Here is a 21,353-nt window from a genome sequence, read left to right as displayed (position 1 = left end):
GATAAAAAATGACAGACCTCAACATGCTTTGTAAGTAGGAAAAGCTGCAAAATCGGCAGTGTATCAAATACTTGTTCTCCCCACTGTATACTTGGTATTAATTTCACAAAATATATAAATAGTTTGAGTCCTCGATTTGACTTGGTGGGAGATCTGTCGACATCCCTTTGAGCGGGACACTTGACCCTTGTTGCTCCTGTGGGTAACTCTGGATGGGAGTCTGCTAGATGACTGAATGTAATGTAAATGTTGAACGGCTTCACTGCAGGTAGATTGTATGTTGTAATATTCCATAATAAAAAAAAAACATTTAAAAAAAAACAATTGCTACTGGTTCCGCAATGCAGTCAGTCTTTACGGCAAGTTTGTGTCCTGGATTTCCTGTTAAGTAGCAATTAGCCGCCATCATGAAAATGGAGCAGACAAATGCTAGCAGTGCTAGCCCACCAGTGTTTTTATCGACAGCTGGGCACAAATAGTTTTATTGTTAATCTTTAGTTTTTTATCCTCTTATGTTTGTTGTGTAGTAATATTTATTACAAGCAGGCTTGACTACTGTAATGCTCTCCTGTCTGGTCTACACAAGACAGCCATTGGTCAACTGTACAGGCACTGACCAAGACCAGTCAATCTTTAGTTTCTTATCCTCTTATGTTTGTTGTGTAGTAAACGTTTCAGTTTTTGTTTTCATCGTTTTTTCCCATGAAGCTCATTGTGTTCCATGTCTGAAATGTGCTGAATAAATACCGCTTGGTTTGATTTGATGTGAATTTAGGTAATGTGACCGGGAAAATATAGTTCCACAATTGGACGAGGTTCTCTAACTGCGTACAATTCTTTCCTCACTGGGACCAATTGTGTGATTTTTCCCCTTGGTGTGTAATTGTGTGTTTTCTTCGCCTGTGTGTTTTCTTTTATGTGATTTTAGGTCATGTGATCGTGAATATCTCTTTCCGCACAAGGCGCAATGGTGAAGCTTCTTACCTATGTGTGTCTTCTCATGCTCCCTCTTGTTATCTAACGACCTAAAGAATTTTCCACAATGGGAACAGGGGTAAGGCTTCTCCCCAGAGTGTATTTTCTTATGTTTGTTCAGGTTCCCTAAATGCAAAAAACACTTTCCACACTGGGAACAACTGTGTGGTTTTTCCCCTGTGTGTGTCCGCTCATGTGATTTTAGGTCATGTGATCGTAAGAAACTATTTCCACACTGAGAGCAATGGTAAGACTTCTCCCCTGTGTGCGTCATCTCATGCTTTCTTAAGTCCGATGATGTTGAAAATCTCTTTCCACAATTGGAGCAGTGGTAAGGCTTTTCTCCTGTGTGTTTCTTCTCATGATCTTTCAGGTTCCCTAACTTGGTAAAATCCTTTCCACACAGGGAGCAATGGTAAGGTTTCTCCCCTGTGTGTGTCCTCTCGTGCGTTTTCAGGTTACCTGACAACCTAAAATTCTTTCCACAATGGGAACAGGGGTAAGGCTTCTCTCCAGAGTGTATTCTCTTATGTTTGTTCAGGTTCCCTAAATGGGAAAAAAGCTTTCCACACTGTGAGCAATTGTGTGGTTTTTCCCCTGTGTGTGTCCGCTCATGTGATTTTAGGTCATGTGATCGTGAGAATTTATTTCCACACTGGGAGCATTGGAAGGGCTTTTCTCCTGTGTGTTTCCTTTCATGCTCTTTCAGCTTCCATAACCACTTAAAACTCATATTACACTGGGAGCAGTGGTGTTGCATCGCTGGATTGGGCGTCTCAGGGTCTGGATCTCCTGAAGGACTCTTTCTGCTGTCAGATTGAGAGTCTGGTCTCTCTCCTGCCAAAGACAAAATGAGTATTTAGTTAAACAGAGAGACCTGAATGAACCCTCCATTATGGGCTGTGGAACAATTCAAATGGAAACTGTTAACAGCCATTACCCGGAATTAACGTGAATAACTAACAGCTATCAACCAATCAGCAACAATAGAATGAACAACCAGTGTGATTAGAAACAATAGAATGCAGAACCAGTGTGATTGGCTAGAAACAATAGAATGAACAACCAGTGTGATTGGCTAGAAACAATAGAATGAACAACCAGTGTGATTGGCTAGAAACAATAGAATGAACAACCAGTGTTTTTGTCTCTTAACTTTTTAGGGATAGGGGGAAGCATTTTCACTTTGGATGAATAGAGTGAACTGCCTCCTACTCTGTCCCATATGCTAATATATGCATATTATTATTACTATTGGATAGAAAACACTCTGAAGTTTCTAAACCTGTTTGAATTATGTCTGTGAGTATAACAGACCTCATATGGCAGGCAAACTTCAAAACAGGAAGTGGAAATTCTGGGGCTGGTTGATTTTCAACTCATCGCCTATTCAAATCCCTGTAAGATATGGATCTGTTTGCACTTCCTACGCCTTCCGCTAGATGTCAACAGTCTGTAAAACGTTGAATGAAGCCTCTACTGTGATGTGGGACCGGATGGGAGGTGTTTCAGTCAGTGGTCTGGCAGAGTGCCAGTTCTTGGTCACGCGCATTCCACATGATATCGCCTTGCATTCCAGTACTTCTGTAGACACAAAGGAATGCTCCGGTTGGAACGTTATTGGATATATATGATAACAACATCCTGAAAATTGATTCTCTACTTAGTTTGACCAGTTTATTCGACCTGTAATACAACTTTTAGAAGTTTTCGTCCGAGTTCGCCTGGATCTGCGCGAGCGTTTGGACATGTGTACAAAAGTAGCTACTTAGACATAAATAATTGACATTATCGAACAAAACAACAATTTATTGTGGAACTAGGATTCCTGGGACTGCATTCTGATGAAGATAATCAAAGGTAAGGGAATATTTATGATGTAATTTCGTAGTTCTCTTGACTCCAACATGGCGGAGAAATGTTTTTTATATCTGAGCGCCGTCTCAGATTATTGCATGGTGTGCTTTTTCCGTAAAGTGTTTTTGAAATCTGACACAGCGGTTGCATTAACAACAAGTGTATCTTTAATTCTATGTAAAACATGTATCTTTCATCAAAGTTTATGATGAGTATTTCTGTTATTTGACGTGGCTATCGAACAAAACATACATGTATTGTGTAACATGATGTCCTATGAGTGTCATCTGATGAAGATCTCTGCTTTTTGTGACTCCTATCTTTGGCTGGAAAAATGGCTGTGTGTTTTTTGGACTTGGCGATGATCTAACGTAATCATAAGTTGTGTATACAGCTGAACCCATAAACATAAAGGATTGATTTATCCTATACAGCTGAACCCATAACCATAAAGGACTGGTTTATCCTATACAGCTGAGCACATAACCATAAAGGACTGGTTTAACCTATACAGCTGAACCCATAACCATAAAGGACTGGTTTATCCTATACAGCTGAACCCATAACCATAAAGGACTGGTTTATCCTATACAGCTGAACCCATAACCATAAAGGACTGGTTTATCCTATACAGCTGAACCCATAACCATAAAGGACTGGTTTATCCTACACAGCTGAACCCATAACCATAAAGGACTGGTTTATCCTATACAGCTGAACCCATAACCATAAAGGACTGGTTTATCCTATACAGCTGAACCCATAACCATAAAGGACTGGTTTATCCTATACAGCTGAACCCATAACCACAAAGGACTGGTTTATCCCATACAGCTGAACCCATAACCATAAAGGACTGGTTTATCCCATACAGCTGAACCCATAACCATAAAGGACTGGTTTATCCTATACAGCTGAACCCATAACCACAAAGGACTGGTTTATCCTATATCCTATACAGCTGAACCCATAACCATAAAGGACTGGTTTATCCAATACAGCTGAACCCATAACCATAAAGGACTGGTTTATCCTATACAGCTGAGCCAATAACCATAAAGGACTGGTTTATCCTATACAGCTGAACCCATAACCATAAAGGACTGGTTTATCCCATACAGCTGAACCCATAACCATAAAGGACTGGTTTATCCTATACAGCTGAACCCATAACCATAAAGGACTGGTTTATCCTATACAGCTGAACCCATAACCACAAAGGACTGGTTTATCCTATACAGCTGAACCCATAACCACAAAGGACTGGTTTATCCTATACAGCTGAACCCATAACCATAAAGGACTGGTTTATCCTATACAGCTGAACCCATAACCATAAAGGACTGGTTTATCCTATACAGCTGAACCCATAACCATAAAGGACTGGTTTATCCTATACAACTGAACCCATAACCATAAAGGACTGGTTTATCCTATACAGCTGAACCCATAACCATAAAGGATTGGTTTATCCTATACAGCTGAACCTATAACCATAAAGGACTGGTTTATCCTATACAGCTGAACCCATAACCATAAAGGACTGCTTTATCCTATACAGCTGAACCCATAACCATAAAGGACTGCTTTATCCTATACAGCTGAACCCATAACCATAAAGGACTGGTTTATCCCATACAGCTGAACCCATAACCATAAAGGACTGGTTTATCCTATACAGCTGAACCCATAACCATAAAGGACTGGTTTATCCTATACAGGAGGACCACTGTAGAAGACAAAATGTCAAGGTAGTGTCATTCCGTGACATTATTAAATGTGAAGACTGTTATTTTATCAAATCAATTCTCTGTGTAATTATTATTACTAATCATTTAAACTTTAATTAACTAGGAAGTCGGGGCACCACGGCAAAGTCTCCGATTCTGCAAAAGGTTAATTCTTTATTCAGAGAGCGCTCTGAAGCAAAAAATTATAACACAGTAATTTTAACACACACACACACACACACGCACACACACACACACACACACACACACACACACACACACACACACACACACACACACACACACACACACACACACACACACACACACATCAGAAGAAACTCCACCTCTCTTTAGGTGGGCTGTATTCTTCCACACTTCACATTCCTAGTTCATTCCTGTTCTACCAGCCTAGCAGTTTCTAGCCGTTACTCTCCTCCCTACATTAGAGGGGCCTTAGAAGGGGCCTCTTTCCTGTTGTCAGTTTTCAGTTATAACTAGGTCATCTGTAGTTCAGTTGTCCTTTGTTGCCTTAACTATACATTTCTCACATTGCTACATAGTAACACAATGTTATGTTGTCTTAACTTGTCTTACACACACACATTATTGGATTAAAGTCTTTTAATTCTAATACATTTCACACAGTTAAATACGTTTCAGAGTGGAATTCTTTAGTCATTACTTTAAACATATAAATCACTTTATCATACACACAATTAGTTCATACATGGGTTATTACATGATACAAAGAAAAAGTCCCTAGCGGATGAAACCGATATGACGGCTTGGTAGACAAAGGAAAGAGGATGTGGACCGCTCAATAGCGGGAAACTCATAGCTGATAACTACACTCATAGAAATTGCTAATACCTTACATGAACTACGGCTCAATCGAAAATAAATCACATTTACGAGTGTATGTCTTGTTGTCTCTCTGTGGTCGCCGGTCCATCTGCTGAAAAGTCAATCGACAAAGTCTCTGGTTGTCTTTATAATGGATACGTTAGGCGTACCCATGGTTGTCGCATAGAATACTGTAGATGTTTCGGCGGTTGTCGGTATTCTTGTCCTTGGCTTAGTACATTTCTGGCTGCAGACTGGTAGCTTGACGGCCTTGGACTTCTTACTTCTGTAGTGAATCGATAGTCTCAGAGTTTAACCGTTTCCAGCCGTGTAGCCAATGCTCCACGCTGTATAGTCTTGTCCTTTGGTAGAGTTGTAGTGCCAACCATTTCAACTTGTAGCTGCCGCTTCATATTTTCTGGTCTTAAAAATTCAACCATTTGCAACCTTAACTTACGTTTGCGTGGTCTGATGTAAATTTAGTCAGGAGTGGGGTTTTATATACTTCTGAGAAAAGGGTGGTCCGTGACGCCGACATAATGTCTACACTCACGTGGCCATGGCCTCTGATTTGGTTAACTTTACATGAAAACCCATATTTTCTAATTTAGACATCACATTACATCGTTTCACAAATAGTTTCATGTTTAATCACATACATTTCACAATAAGTAGATGTAACCCCCATAATTAAGAAGTGTACACAACCAAAGACACAGTAAAGAGTGTTTCCTGTCCTTCATGAGATCACCAAATAAAGCACACTCGTCATGACTGTCCCTTAAGTGTCCACGGACCACTCCGACATTCTCAAAAATAGAAATATTGTTTAATTATTCAAACTTTTGATTGTCCAAGGGTCTCTCCGTGTTCCACAGTTTACATTCTAATCTCGAACACTACAGGCCATAGGGGCACCGTATTTTATGACCGACCATAAAACAGCCAACTTCTCGCTCTCCCCCCTCTTCGAAAGAGACCCACTGTAACCTGATCCTTCATATCGCCACAGGAGAGTCATGACATTCCCCCTCTACGAGAGAGACCCACTGTATCCTGATCCTTCAGATCATCACAGGAGAGTTATGACAGTAGTGAAAAATGGCCCAAAATACCTTAGACTCTAGCCACACGCCGCCACACCCACCAACTGGAGCAAACCAAAATGTACCTCATAGTCTGTTCAAGAACGTACAAGAAAATGTTGGTAATAGTGTTATTCAGTACAAACTCTTCCGCAACGTTCAATCAAATTGAACACACCCCTGTTCAATACCCTGAAACCCCTTCATTTGACAGACAAGCTCTCCCCTTATTGGTCGCCACACACCTCCATCAAACCTAATCAACAGCAATAACCCCCAACTGTGAAGAGGCAGGTCTAAGTCCATAACTTCGACTGCTCTCAATAGTCTCTTTCCACAACCTACCAACCCAACAGACGTGTCTTGGACTGCTCTCAATAGTCTCTTTCCACAACCTACCAACCCAACAGACGTGTCTTGGACTGCTCTCAATAGTCTCTCTCCACACGCTACCAACCCAAAAGCCTCTGAAAGCATAAGTTACAGCTAGCTAGCACTGCAGTGCATAAAATGTTGTGAGTAGTTGACTCAAAGAGAGAAAGACACAATAGCTGAACAGTTTTGAACAAATAATTTATTCAAAAATGAAGCGAGAGCTAGCTATATTTCATAGTATGTGTTTCACTTTCACTTACTTAGCGAATGCAGCTAGCTGGTTTAGCCTACTAGTTTAGCCTACTCAGACACCTGGCTCAAACAGAGAGGGATGCTATGTTAGCTAGCTGGCTATCCAACACTGGAACTGTTCCAAGTCAAGGTAAGCTTTTGGTTTTACTAATTTATTGCACTGTAAAGTTACTGCATGATTGTAGCAGGTTTACTAACATGTTAGTCCTATTAGTTATGTTGACTACGACGTTACTTTAGCTAATATGGTGACAATGATATAGACTGTGTGTAGCGGTTATGATATTGGTTTGGCTTGGAAAGGTTTTTTCTCCTGGTCACATACAGCTGATGTGTTGTGCACTGAAGTCCACAAACGAAGGGAAAAGGTGAGAAGAGGAGAGCGCGTAGATGGGAGAAAGAATTATACCATCAGCAAAGGGGTCATGCTGTTTGTACGTGGCTGCTATGAAAGTGAACTGTGTGTGTGGGTGATCAGGGGTGTGTTTATCCCGATGATTCTGTTGAAAAACATTATGAAACGGGGATAAAAATACCTGAATTTGTCCAATAGAAATTATCTTTTGCAACTGATGGACGAATGATTACACCCTATATCAGCAAGATGCAGCCAAGAGTGTGTAACGTCATATTGAATGTGTCACCGTCTGTCACCTTGAATTAAATTAGCAAAAACATTTTTAAAAATTGCTAAAACTTCCCTCTCCTTGTGTTCTGACCGACACGTTGTGTTATACACCTTCCAGCAATCCATTCACCCACTCAGAAGAGCTAATTTCTGTAAGTACATAGATGTACATGTATATAATGAATGTCCACTAGTGGCTAACACAGTTAAAAAAATAATTTTATTCAGATAAAAATGGTGCATTAATCAAATGTTTTTTTACAATCAGCACCTGTGTTCTCTCTAACATGGTGGAATAATACCGATGGGAACATTCAAGAGGTAGTGACAGTTTATGTCAACAACCTATCAATGTTATCAGAAAATCATCCCATTTTCATACATCTTTAGCTTGAAGACTAGAACACAAATTAACTAAATGAAACCTAAATTACATTTCCTGAGGATTCAAGGTTAGAGAATCAAGAAATACACACAATATTCATCCAATTAACAATTTACATTTTAAAATATCCAAATCATGTCATTAACATCTAAGGGTTCTAACATGTATCCAATCTATCAATGGGGTGAATCAAAACAAAATACATTTTAAATTTATAATCTGATTTTAGACATACTCATGTCTCCAGAGGATTTTTTTTTTTTAAACATGCCTATTCTTGATAAAGATTTCATATAAACAAGAAGATTTAATGCGGCATAAAACAACAGTCAAACAAGTCAGAACACAGCGACTCATCAGAACACAGCCTGTCTATTCTGTCATGTGATTTCAGGTCCTCTGTCCTGGAAAATGTCTTTCCACAATTAGGTTCCCTAACTAAAACTCTTTCCAAACTGTGAGCTTATCCTCCCCTGTATGCGTGTTCCTTTTCAGGCTCCCTAACTGGGTAAAACTCTTTCCACACTGGGAACAACTGCGTGATTTCTCCCGTGTGTCCTCTCATGATCTTATAGTTTCCCTAAATTGGTAAAATCTTTTCCACTGGGACCACAGTAAGATGTGTGTGTCCTCTCATGCTCCTTAAGGTTATTTAACAACCTGAAATTCATTAGGCAATGGGAACATGAGTAAGGCTTCACTCCAGAGTGTATTCTCTTCTTATGTTTGTTCAGGCTCCCTAAATGGGTAAAATCCTTTCCGCATAGGGAGCAATGGTAAGATTTCTCCCCTGTGTGTGTCCTCTCATGTGATTTTTGGTCCTGTGATCTAGAAAATCTCTTTCCACAATGGGCACAGGGGTAAGGCTTCTCTCCTGTGTGTATTCTATTATGTTTGTTCAGGCTCCCTAACTGAGTAAAACACTTTTCACAATGGGCGCAGTGGTGAAGTTTCTCCCCTGTGTGTGTCCTCTCGTGTGAATTTAGTTCCTGTGATTGTGAAAATCTCTTTCCACACTGGGAACATTGGTAAGTCTTTTCTTCAGTGTGTTTCCTTTCATGCTCTTTTCGGTAAGCTAATTGGGTAAAACACTTTCCACACTGGGAGCAGAGATAAGGCTTCTCCCCTGTGTGTGTCCTCTCATGTATTTTTAGGCTCTGTGATCGTGAAAATTTCTTTCCACACTGGGAGCAGTGGAAAGGCTTTTCTCCTGTGTGTGCCCTCTCATGCTCTTTTAGGTTCCATGACAACTTGAAACTCTTATTACACTGGGAGCAGTTGAGTCGTCTCACTGGTTTGGGAGTCTCTGGGTCTGGTTCCTCTGAAGGACTCTTACTGCTGTCAGAGTGAGAGTCTGGTCTCTCTCCTGCCAAAGACAGAGTATTTGGTTAAACAGAGAGACCTGAATGAAACCTCCACATGATAAAACGTCCTTCCTATGAGTTTTAATCTAGACTAGATCCCTCATTATAAAACCGTACAATTGGATCCTGGATGCCGATTGGTTAATAGCCACTAGTTATTCACAATACTACCTGGGTAATTAATGGCTGTTAACAGTTCCATTTGAATCATTCCTATACATTCACTGCCAGGCAATTCATAAACTAATCTCCACTGTCCCATAGCCCTGCTATCTTAAACCCTCTGACCTCTGCATTTTGTATGTACAGAAAATATGTATAGAACGTATTCTGGTGATTTATTATTCAATAGAAATGTATGGAAAATATATATTTATTCATATGCAATCTCCCTTTACCTGCTATAATGACAGCTAGTGCCAATTGTTGGTTTGTTACTAGAACGGTACATAAGGGGTTAAGTAAATTATTAGGACATGTCAACAATAATATTCTACAACCCTGGAAAGAGTGGGTGTGTCCAAACTTCACTGGTATTGTATATACAGTACCATTCAAAAGTTTGGACACACCTAGTCATTACAGGCTTCTTCTTTATTTGGACTATTTTCTACAGAGTGATGGAGAGCTGCATCAGATGACCTGGTTTCCACAATCACCCGACCTCAACCCAAGTGAGATGGTTTGGACTGCAGAGTGAAAGAAAAGCAACCAACAAGTACTCAGCACATGTGGGAACTCCTTCAAGACTGTTGGAAAAGCATTCCAGGTGAAGCTGGTTGAGAGAATGCCAAGAGTGTGCAAAGCTGTCATCAAGGCAAAGTGTGGCTACTTTGAAAAACCATTCCAGGTGAAGCTGGCTGAGAGAATGCCAAGATTGTGCAAAGCTGTCATCAAGGCAAAGTGTGGCTACGTTGAAAAACCATTCCAGGTGAAGCTGGCTGAGAGAATGCCAAGATTGTGCAAAGCTGTCATCAAGGCAAAGTGTGGCTACTTTGAAGAATCTCAATTTCTTTTTTTTGAACACTTTTTGGGTTACTACATGATTCCATGTGTTATTTCAGAGTTTTGATGTCCTAAATATTATTCTACAAAGAAGAAAATAGTAAAAATAAAGAAAAACCGTTGAATGAGTAGGTGTGTCCAAACCGTTGACTGGTACTGTATACACATACAGTTGAAGTCAGAAGTTTACATACACTTAGGTTGGAGTCATTAAAACTAGTTTTTCAACCACTTCACAAATTTCTTGTTAACAAACTATAGTTTTGGCAAGTCGGTTAGGACATCTACTTTGTGCATGACACAAGTCATTTTCCCAACAATTACAGATTATGTCACTTATAATTCACTGTATCACAATTCCAGTGGGTCAGAAGTTTACATACACTAAGTTGACTGTGCCTTTAAACAGCTTGTAAAGTTCCAGAAAATTATGTCATGGCTTTAGAAGCTTCTGATAGGCTAATTGACATCATTTGAGTCAATTGGCGGTGTACCTGTGGATGTATTTCAAGGCCTACCTTCAACCTCAGTGCCTCTTTGCTTGACATCATGGGAAAATTAAAAGAAATCAGCCAAGACCTCAGAAGAAAATTGTAGACCTCCACAAGTCTGGTTCATCCTTGGGAGCAATTTCCAAACGCCTGAAGGTACCACGTTTATCTGAACAAACAAATAGTACGCAAGTATAAACACCATGGGACCATGCAGCCGTCAGGCTCCTAGAGATCAACGTCCTTTGGTGCGAAAAGCGCAAATCAATCCCAGAACAGCAGCAAAGGGACCTTGTGAAGATGCTGGGGGAAACAGGTGCAAAAGTATCTATATCCACAGTAAAAACGAGTCCTATATCGACATAACCTGAAAGGCCGCTCAGCAAGGAAGAAGCCACTGCTCCAAAACCGCCATAAAAAAGCCAGACTACGGTTTGCAACTGCACATGGGAACAAAGATCGCACTTTTTGGAGAAATGTCCTCTGGTCTGATGAAACAAAAATAGAACTGTTTGGCCATAATGACCATCATTATGTTTGGAGGAAAAAGGGGGATGCTTGCAAGCCGAAGAACACCATCCCATCCGTGAAGCACAGGGGTGACATCATGTTGAGGGGGTGCTTTGCTGCAGGAGGGACTGGTACACTTCACAAAATAGATGGCATCATGAGTGAGGAAAATTCAGTGGATATATTGGAGGAAAATTCTGTGGATATATTGAAGCAACATCTCAAGACATAAGTCAGGAAGTTAAAGCTTGGTCGCAAATGGGTCTTCCAAATGGACAGCATACTTCCAAAGTTGGTTAAAAATGGCTTAAGGACAACAAAGTCAAGGTATTGGAGTGGCCATCACAAAGCCCTGACCTTAATCCCATAGAACATTTGTGGGCAGAACTGAAAAAGCATGTGCGAGCAAGGAGGCCTACAAACCTGACTCAGTTACACCAGCTCTGTCAGGAGGAATGGGCCAAAATTCACCCAACTTATTGTGGGAAGCTTGTTGAAGGCTACCCGAAACGTTTGACCCAAGTTAAACAATTTAAAGGCAACGCTACCAAATACTAATTGAGTGTATGTAAACTTCTGACCCACTGGGAATGTGATGAAAGAAATAAAAGCTGAAATAAATCATTCTCTCTACTATTATTCAGACATTTCACATTCTTAAAATAAAGTGGTGATCCTAACTGACCTAAGACAGGGAACTTTTACTAGGATTAAATGTCAGGAATTGTGAAAAACTGAGTTTAAATACATTTGGCTAAGGTGTATAATGTAAACTTCCGACTTCAACTGTCCATACATAAACTCAGCAAAAAAAGGAACGTCCTTTTTTCAGGACTCTGTCGAAGATAATTTTTAAAAATCCAAATAACTTCACAGATCTTCATTGTAAAGGGTTTAAACACTGTTTCCCAAGATTGTTCACTGAACCATAAACAATTACTGAACATGCACCTGTGGAACGGTCATTAAGACACTAACAGCTTACAGACGGTAGGCAATTAAGGTCACAGCTATGAAAACTTAGAACACTAAAGGGGCCTTTCCACTGAAAAACACCAAAAGAAAGATGCCCAGGGTCCCTGCTCATCTGCGTGAACGTGGCTTAGGCATGCTGTAAGGAGGCATGAGAACTGCAGATGGGGCTAGGGCAATAAATTGTAATGTCCTTACTGCAAGACGCCTAAGACAGCGCTACAGGGAGACAGGACGGACAGCTGATCGTCCGCGCAGTGGTAGACCACGTGTAACAACACCTGCACAGGATCGGTACATTCGAACATCACATCTGCGGGACAGGTACAGGATGGCAACAAACAACTGCCCGAGTTACATCAGGAACGCACAATCCCTCCATCAGTGCTCAGACTGTCCGCAATAGGCTGAGAGAGGCTGGACTGAGGGCTTGTAGGCCTGTTGTAAGGCAGGTCCTCACCAGACATCACCAGAAACAACGTCGCCTATGGACACAAACCCACCGTTGCTGGACCAGACAGGACTGGCAAAAAGTGCTCTTCACTGACGAGTTGCGCTTTTGTCTCACCAGGGGTGGTGGTCGGATTCACGTTTATCGTCGAAGGAATGAGCGTTAAACCGAGGCCTGTACTCTGGAGCGGGATCAATTAGGAGGTGGAGGGTTCGTCATGGTCTGGGGCGGTGTGTCACAGCATCATCGGACTGAGCTTGTTGTCATACCAGCCAATCTCAACGCTATGCGTTACAGGGAAGACATCCTCCTCCCTCATGTGGTACCCTTCCTGCAGGCTCATCCTGACATAACCCTCCAGTATGACAATGCCATCAGTCATACGGCTCGTTCTGTGAGGGATTTCCTGCAAGACAGGAATGTCGGTGTTCTGCCATGGCCAGCAAAGAGCCCGGATCTCAATCCCATTGAGCACGTCTGGGACCTGTTAGATCGGAGGGTGAGGGCTAGGGCCATTCCCGCCAGAAATGTCCGGGAACTTGGAGGTGCCTTGGTGGAAGAGCGGGGTAACATCTCACAGCAAGAACTGGGAAATCTGGTTTAGTGCACGAGGAGGAGATGCACTGCAGTACTTAATGCAGCTGGTGGCCACACCAGATACTGACCGTTTCTTTTGATTTTGACCCCCCCTTTGTTCAGGGACACATTATTCCATTTTTGTTAGTCACGTCTGTGGAACTTGTTCAGTTTATGTCTCAGTTGTTGAATCTTATGTTCATACAAATATTTACACATGTTAAGTTTGCTGAAAATAAATGCAGGACGTTTCATTTTTTGTTGAGTATACATACATACATACATATATATAAGTCACCTTGTCCCAGAGAAATGTACACAGTTATCAGAACGTCACACCAGGGTAAGCCTACACAAAACACAGCCCTTATTTTAAGTTTCTAAAATCCCTTATGGGAAAAACGACTGGAATCATTCCCCTGTTTGACCGCTAGGTTTTATGGGTATTATGACTCCTACTGTGGTACTTTATGTGAGCAGTTCAATATGTGACAGAGATGGAAAATCTCCTCTAGAAACTAGGATGGGTTGCTAATATGACCAGGATGGGTTGTTAAAGTGACCAGGATGAGTTGTTAACATGACCAGGATGGGCTGCTAATATAACCAGGATGGGTTGTTAATATAACCAGGATGGGTTGTTAATATGACTTGTTAATATGACCAGGATGGGTTGTTAATATGACCAGGATGGGGTGTTAATATGACTTGTTAATATGACCAGGATGGGTTGTTAATATGACCAGGATGGGTTGTTAAAGTGACCAGGATGAGTTGTTAACATGACCAGGATGGGCTGCTAATATGACCAGGATGGGTTGTTAATATGACCAGGATGGGTTGATAACATGACCAGGATGGGGTGTTAATATGACTTGTTAATATGACCAGGATGGGTTGTTAATATGACCAGGATGAGTTGTTAACATGACCAGGATGGGCTGCTAATATGACCAGGATGGGTTGTTAATATGACCAGGATGGGGTGTTAACATGACCAGGATGGGTTGTTAATATGACCAGGATGGGTTGTTAAAGTGACCAGGATGAGTTGTTAACATGACCAGGATGGGTTGTTAATATGACCAGGATGGGTTGTTAATATGACCAGGATGGGTTGTTAATATGACCAGGATGGGTTTTTAATATGACCAGGACGGGTTAATATGACCAGGATGGGTTGATAACATGACCAGGACGGGTTGTTAATGTGACCAGGCTGGGTTGTTAATGTGACCAGGCTGGGTTGTTAACATGACCAGGATGGGTTGATAACATGACCAGGATGGGTTGATAACATGACCAGGACGGGTTGTTAATGTGACCAGGCTGGGTTGTTAATGTGACCAGGCTGGGTTGTTAACATGACCAGGATGGGTTGTTAACATGACCAGGATGGGTTGATAACATGACCAGGACGGGTTGTTAATGTGACCAGGCTGGGTTGTTAATGTGACCAGGATGGGTTGTTAACATGACCAGGATGGGTTGTTAATATAACCAGGATGGGTTGATAACATGACCAGGATGGGTTGTTAAAGTGACCAGGATGGGTTGTTAACATGACAAGGATGGGTTACTAATATGACCAGGATGGGGTGTTAATATGACCAGGATGGGTGTTAATATGACTTGTTAATATGACCAGGATTAGTTGTTAATATAACCAGGACGGGTTAACATGACCAGGATGGGTTGATAACATGACCAGGATGGGTGTTAATATGACTTGTTAAAGTGACCAGGATGGGTTGTTAACATGACCAGGATGGGTTGATAACATGACCAGGATGGGTTGTTAATATGACCAGGATGGGTTGTTAACATGACCAGGATGGGTTGATAACATGACCAGGATGGGTTGTTAATATGACCAGGATGGGTTGTTAACATGACCAGGATGGGTTGATAACATGACCAGGATGGGTTGATAATATGACCAGGATGGGTTGATAACATGACCAGGATGGGGTGTTAACATGACCAGGATGGGGTGTTAATATAACCAGGATGGGTTGTTAATATGACCAGGATGGGTTGTTAATATAACCAGGATGGGTTGTTAATATGACCAGGATGGGTTGTTAATATAACCAGGTTTGAAAAGGTCATTAACATTAGCTGAACCCATAACCATAAAGGACTGGTTTATCCCATACAGCTGAACCCATAACCATAAAGGACTGGTTTATCCTATACAGCTGAACCCATAACCATAAAGGACTGGTTTATCCCATACAGCTGAACCCATAACCATAAAGGACTGGTTTATCCTATACAGCTGAACCCATAACCACAAAGGACTGGTTTATCCTATACAGCTGAACCCATAACCACAAAGGACTGGTTTATCCTATACAGCTGAGCCCATAACCATAAAGGACTGGTTTATCCTATACAGCTGAACCCATAACCATAAAGGACTGGTTTATCCTATACAGCTGAACCCATAACCATAAAGGACTGGTTTAACCTATACAGCTGAACCCATAACCATAAAGGACTGGTTTATCCTATACAGCTGAACCCATAACCATAAAGGACTGGTTTATCCCATACAGCTGAACCCATAACCATAAAGGACTGGTTTATCCTATACAGCTGAACCCATAACCATAAAGGACTGGTTTATCCTATACAGCTGAACCCATAACCATAAAGGACTGGTTTATCATATAACCTATACAGCTGAACCCATAACCATAAAGGACTGGTTTAACCTATACAGCTGAACCCATAACCATAAAGGACTGGTTTATCCCATACAGCTGAACCCATAACCATAAAGGACTGGTTTATCCCATACAGCTGAACCCATAACCATAAAGGACTGGTTTATCCTATACAGCTGAGCCCATAACCATAAAGGACTGGTTTATCCTATACAGCTGAGCCCATAACCATAAAGGACTGGTTTATCCTATACAGCTGAACCCATAACCACAAAGGACTGGTTTATCCTATACAGCTGAACCCATAACTATAAAGGACTGGTTTATCCTATACAGCTGAACCCATAACCACAAAGGACTGGTTTATCCTATACAGCTGAACCCATAACCATAAAGGACTGGTTTATCCTATACAGCTGAACCCATAACCTTAAAGGACTGGTTTATCCTATACAGCTGAACCCATAACCATAAAGGACTGGTTTATCCTATACAGCTGAACCCATAACCACAAAGGACTGGTTTATCCTATACAGCTGAACCCATAACCATAAAGGACTGGTTTATCCTATACAGCTGAACCCATAACCATAAAGGACTGGTTTATCCTACACAGCTGAACCCATAACCACAAAGGACTGGTTTATCCTATACAGCTGAACCCATAACCATAAAGGACTGGTTTATCCTATACAGCTGAACCCATAACCATAAAGGACTGGTTTATCCTATACAGCTGAACCCATAACCATAAAGGACTGGTTTATCCCATACAGCTGAACCCATAACCATAAAGGACTGGTTTATCCTGTACAGCTGAACCCATAACCATAAAGGACTGGTTTATCCTATACAGCTGAACCCATAACCATAAAGGACTGGTTTATCCTATACAGCTGAACCCATAACCATAAAGGACTGGTTTATCCCATACAGCTGAACCCATAACCACAAAGGACTGGTTTATCCCATACAGCTGAACCCATAACCATAAAGGACTGGTTTATCCTATACAGCTGAACCCATAACCATAAAGGACTGGTTTATCCTATACAGCTGAACCCATAACCATAAAGGACTGGTTTATCCTATACAGCTGAACCCATAACCATAAAGGACTGGTTTATCCTATACAGCTGAACCCATAACCACAAAGGACTGGTTTATCCTATACAGCTGAACCCATAACCAGAAAGCACTGGTTTATCCTATACAGCTGAACCCATAACCATAAAGGACTGGTTTATCCCATACAGCTGAACCCATAACCATAAAGGACTGGTTTATCCTATACAGCTGAGCCCATAACCACAAAGGACTGGTTTATCCTATACAGCTGAACCCATAACCCTAAAGGACTGGTTTATCCTATACAGCTGAACCCTTAACCATAAAGGACTGGTTTATCCCATACAGCTGAACCCATAACCATAAAGGACTGGTTTATCCTATACAGCTGAACCCATAACCATAAAGGACTGGTTTATCCCATACAGCTGAACCCATAACCACAAAGGACTGGTTTATCCTATACAGCTGAACCCATAACCATAAAGGACTGGTTTATCCTATATCCTATACAGCTGAACCCATAACCAGAAAGGACTGGTTTATCCCATACAGCTGAACCCATAACCATAAAGGACTGGTTTATCCTATACAGCTGAACCCATAACCATAAAGGACTGGTTTATCCTATACAGCTGAACCAATAACCATAAAGGACTGGTTTATCCTATACAGCTGAACCCATAACCACAAAGGACTGGTTTATCCCATACAGCTGAAACCAAAACCACAAAGGACTGGTTTATCCTATACAGCTGAACCCATAACCACAAAGGACTGGTTTATCCTGTACAGCTGAAACCAAAACCACAAAGGACTGGTTTATCCTATACAGCTGAACCCATAACCATAAAGGACTGGTTTATCCTATACAGCTGAACCCATAACCATAAAGGACTGGTTTATCCTATACAGCTGAACCCATAACCATAAAGGACTGGTTTATCCTATACAGCTGAACCCATAACCACAAAGGACTGGTTTATCCTATACAGCTGAACCCATAACCATAAAGGACTGGTTTATCCTATACAGCTGAACCCATAACCATAAAGGACTGGTTTATCCTATACAGCTGAACCCATAACCACAAAGGACTGGTTTATCCTATACAGCTGAGCCCATAACCATAAAGGACTGGTTTATCCTATACAGCTGAACCCATAACCATAAAGGACTGGTTTATCCTATACAGCTGAACCCATAACCATAAAGGACTGGTTTATCCTATACAGCTGAACCCATAACCATAAAGGACTGGTTTATCCCATACAGCTGAACCCATAACCATAAAGGACTGGTTTATCCTATACAGCTGAACCCATAACCATAAAGGACTGGTTTATCCTATACAGCTGAACCCATAACCATAAAGGACTGGTTTATCCTATACAGCTGAACCCATAACCACAAAGGACTGGTTTATCCTATACAGCTGAACCCATAACCATAAAGGACTGGTTTATCCTATACAGCTGAACCCATAACCACAATGGACTGGTTTATCCTATACAGGAGGACCACTGTAGAAGACAAAATGTCAAGGTAGTGTCATTCCGTGACATTATTAAATGTGAAGACTGTTATTTTATCAAATCAATTCTCTGTGTAATTATTATTACTAATCATTTAAACTTTAATTAACTATGAAGTCGCGGCACCAAGGCAAAGTCTCCGATTCTGCAAAAGGTTAATTCTTTATTCAGAGAGCGCTCTGAAGTAAAAAATGAGAACACAGTAATTTTAACACACACACGCACACACACACACACACACACACACACACACACACACACACACACACACACACACACACACACACACACACACACACACACACACACACACACACACACACACACACATCAGAAGAAACTCCACCTCTCTTTAGGTGGGCTGTATTCTTCCACATTTCACATTCCTAGTTCATTCCTGTTCTACCAGCCTAGCAGTTTCTAGCCGTTACTCTCCTCCCTACATTAGAGGGGCCTTAGAAGGGGCCTCTTTCCTGTTGTCAGTTTTCAGTTATAACTAGGTCATCTGTAGTTCAGTTGTCCTTTGTTGCCTTAACTATACATTTCTCACATTGCTACATAGTAACACAATGTTATGTTGTCTTAACTGGTCTTACTCACACACATTATTGGATTAAAGTCTTATAATTCTAATACATTTCACACAGTTAAATACGTTTCAGAGTGGAATTCTTTAGTCATTACTTTAAACATATAAATCACTTTATCATACACACAATTAGTTCATACATGGGGTATTACATGATACAAAGAAAAAGTCCCTAGCGGATGAAACCGATATGACGGCTTGGTAGACAAAGGAAAGAGGATGTGGACCGCTCAAGAGCGGGAAACTCATAGCTGATAACTACACTCATAGAAATTGCTAATACCTTACATGAACTACGGCTCAATCGAAAATAAATCACATTTACGAGTATATGTCTTGTTGTCTCTCTGTGGTCGCCGGTCCATCTGCTGAAAAGTCAATCGACAAAGTCTCTGGATGTCTTTATAATGGATACGTTAGGCGTACCCATGGTTGTCGCATAGAATACTGTAGATGTTTCGGCGGTTGTCGGTATTCTTGTCCTTGGCTTAGTACATTTCTGGCTGCAGACTGGTAGCTTGACGGCCTTGGACTTCTTACTTCTGTAGTGAATCGATAGTCTCAGAGTTTAACCGTTTCCAGCCGTGTAGCCAATGCTCCACGCTGTATAGTCTTGTCCTTTGGTAGAGTTGTAGTGCCAACCATTTCAACTTGTAGCTGCCGCTTCATATTTTCTGGTCTTAAAAATTCAACCATTTGCAACCTTAGCTTACGTTTGCGTGGTCTGATGTAAATTTAGTCAGGAGTGGGGTTTTATATACTTTTGAGAAAAGGGTGGTCCGTGACGCCGACATAATGTCTACACTCACGTGGCCATGGCCTCTGATTTGGTTAACTTTACATAAAAACCCATATTTTCTAATTTAGACATCACATTACATCGTTTCACAAATAGTTTCATGTTTAATCACATACATTTCACAATATGTAGATGTAACCCCCATAATTAAGAAGTGTACACAACCAAAGACACAGTAAAGAGTGTTTCCTGTCCTTCATGAGATCACCAAATAAAGCACACTCGTCATGACTGTCCCTTAAGTGTCCACGGACCACTCCGACATTCTCAAAAATAGAAATATTGTTTAATTATTCAAACTTTTGATTGTCCAAGGGTCTCTCCGTGTTCCAAAGTTTACATTCTAATCTCGAACACTACAGGCCATAGGGGCACCGTATTTTATGACCGACCATAAAACAGCCAACTTCTCGCTCTCCCCCCTCTTCGAAAGAGACCCACTGTAACCTGATCCTTCATATCGCCACAGGAGAGTCATGACATTCCCCCTCTACGAGAGAGACCCACTGTATCCTGATCCTTCAGATCATCACAGGAGAGTTATGACAGTAGTGAAAAATGGCCCAAAATACCTTAGACTCTAGCCACACGCCGCCACACCCACCAACTGGAGCAAACCAAAATGTACCTCATAGTCTGTTCAAGAACGTACAAGAAAATGTTGGTAATAGTGTTATTCAGTACAAACTCTTCCGCAACGTTCAATCAAATTGAACACACCCCTGTTCAATACCCTGAAACCCCTTCATTTGACAGACAAGCTCTCCCCTTATTGGTCGCCACACACCTCCATCAAACCTAATCAACAGCAATAACCCCCAACTGTGAAGAGGCAGGTCTAAGTCCATAACTTGGACTGCTCTCAATAGTCTCTTTCCACACACTACCAACCCAACAGACGTGTCTTGGACTGCTCTCAATAGTCTCTTTCCACAACCTACCAACCCAACAGACGTGTCTTGGACTGCTCTCAATAGTCTCTCTCCACACGCTACCAATCCAATAGCCTCTTTCCACACGCTACCAACCCAAAAGCCTCTGAAAGCATAAGTTACAGCTAGCTAGCACTGCAGTGCATAAAATGTTGTGAGTAGTTGACTCAAAGAGAGAAAGACACAATAGCTGAACAGTTTTGAACAAATAATTTATTCAAAAATGAAGCGAGAGCTAGCTATATTTCATAGTATG

The 21,353-nt window shown here is 41.2% G+C and overlaps 1 protein-coding gene across 1 annotated transcript; it reads right to left on the bottom strand.

Annotated features, from left to right (window-relative positions):
• Positions 1-377: 377 nt before the first annotated feature.
• Positions 378-1,785, bottom strand: LOC120040580 (gastrula zinc finger protein XlCGF17.1-like). Its single transcript, XM_038985673.1, has one exon. It carries the CDS (start codon positions 1,733-1,735, stop codon positions 821-823), a length of 915 nt encoding a protein of 304 aa, XP_038841601.1. The 5' UTR covers positions 1,736-1,785; the 3' UTR covers positions 378-820.
• Between the last annotated feature and the right edge of the window lie 19,568 nt (positions 1,786-21,353).

This window comes from Salvelinus namaycush, unplaced genomic scaffold (assembly GCF_016432855.1).
Source record: "Salvelinus namaycush isolate Seneca unplaced genomic scaffold, SaNama_1.0 Scaffold364, whole genome shotgun sequence".
NCBI classification, from domain to species: Eukaryota; Metazoa; Chordata; class Actinopteri; order Salmoniformes; family Salmonidae; genus Salvelinus; species Salvelinus namaycush.
This window is presented reverse-complemented; position numbering and strand designations above follow the sequence as displayed.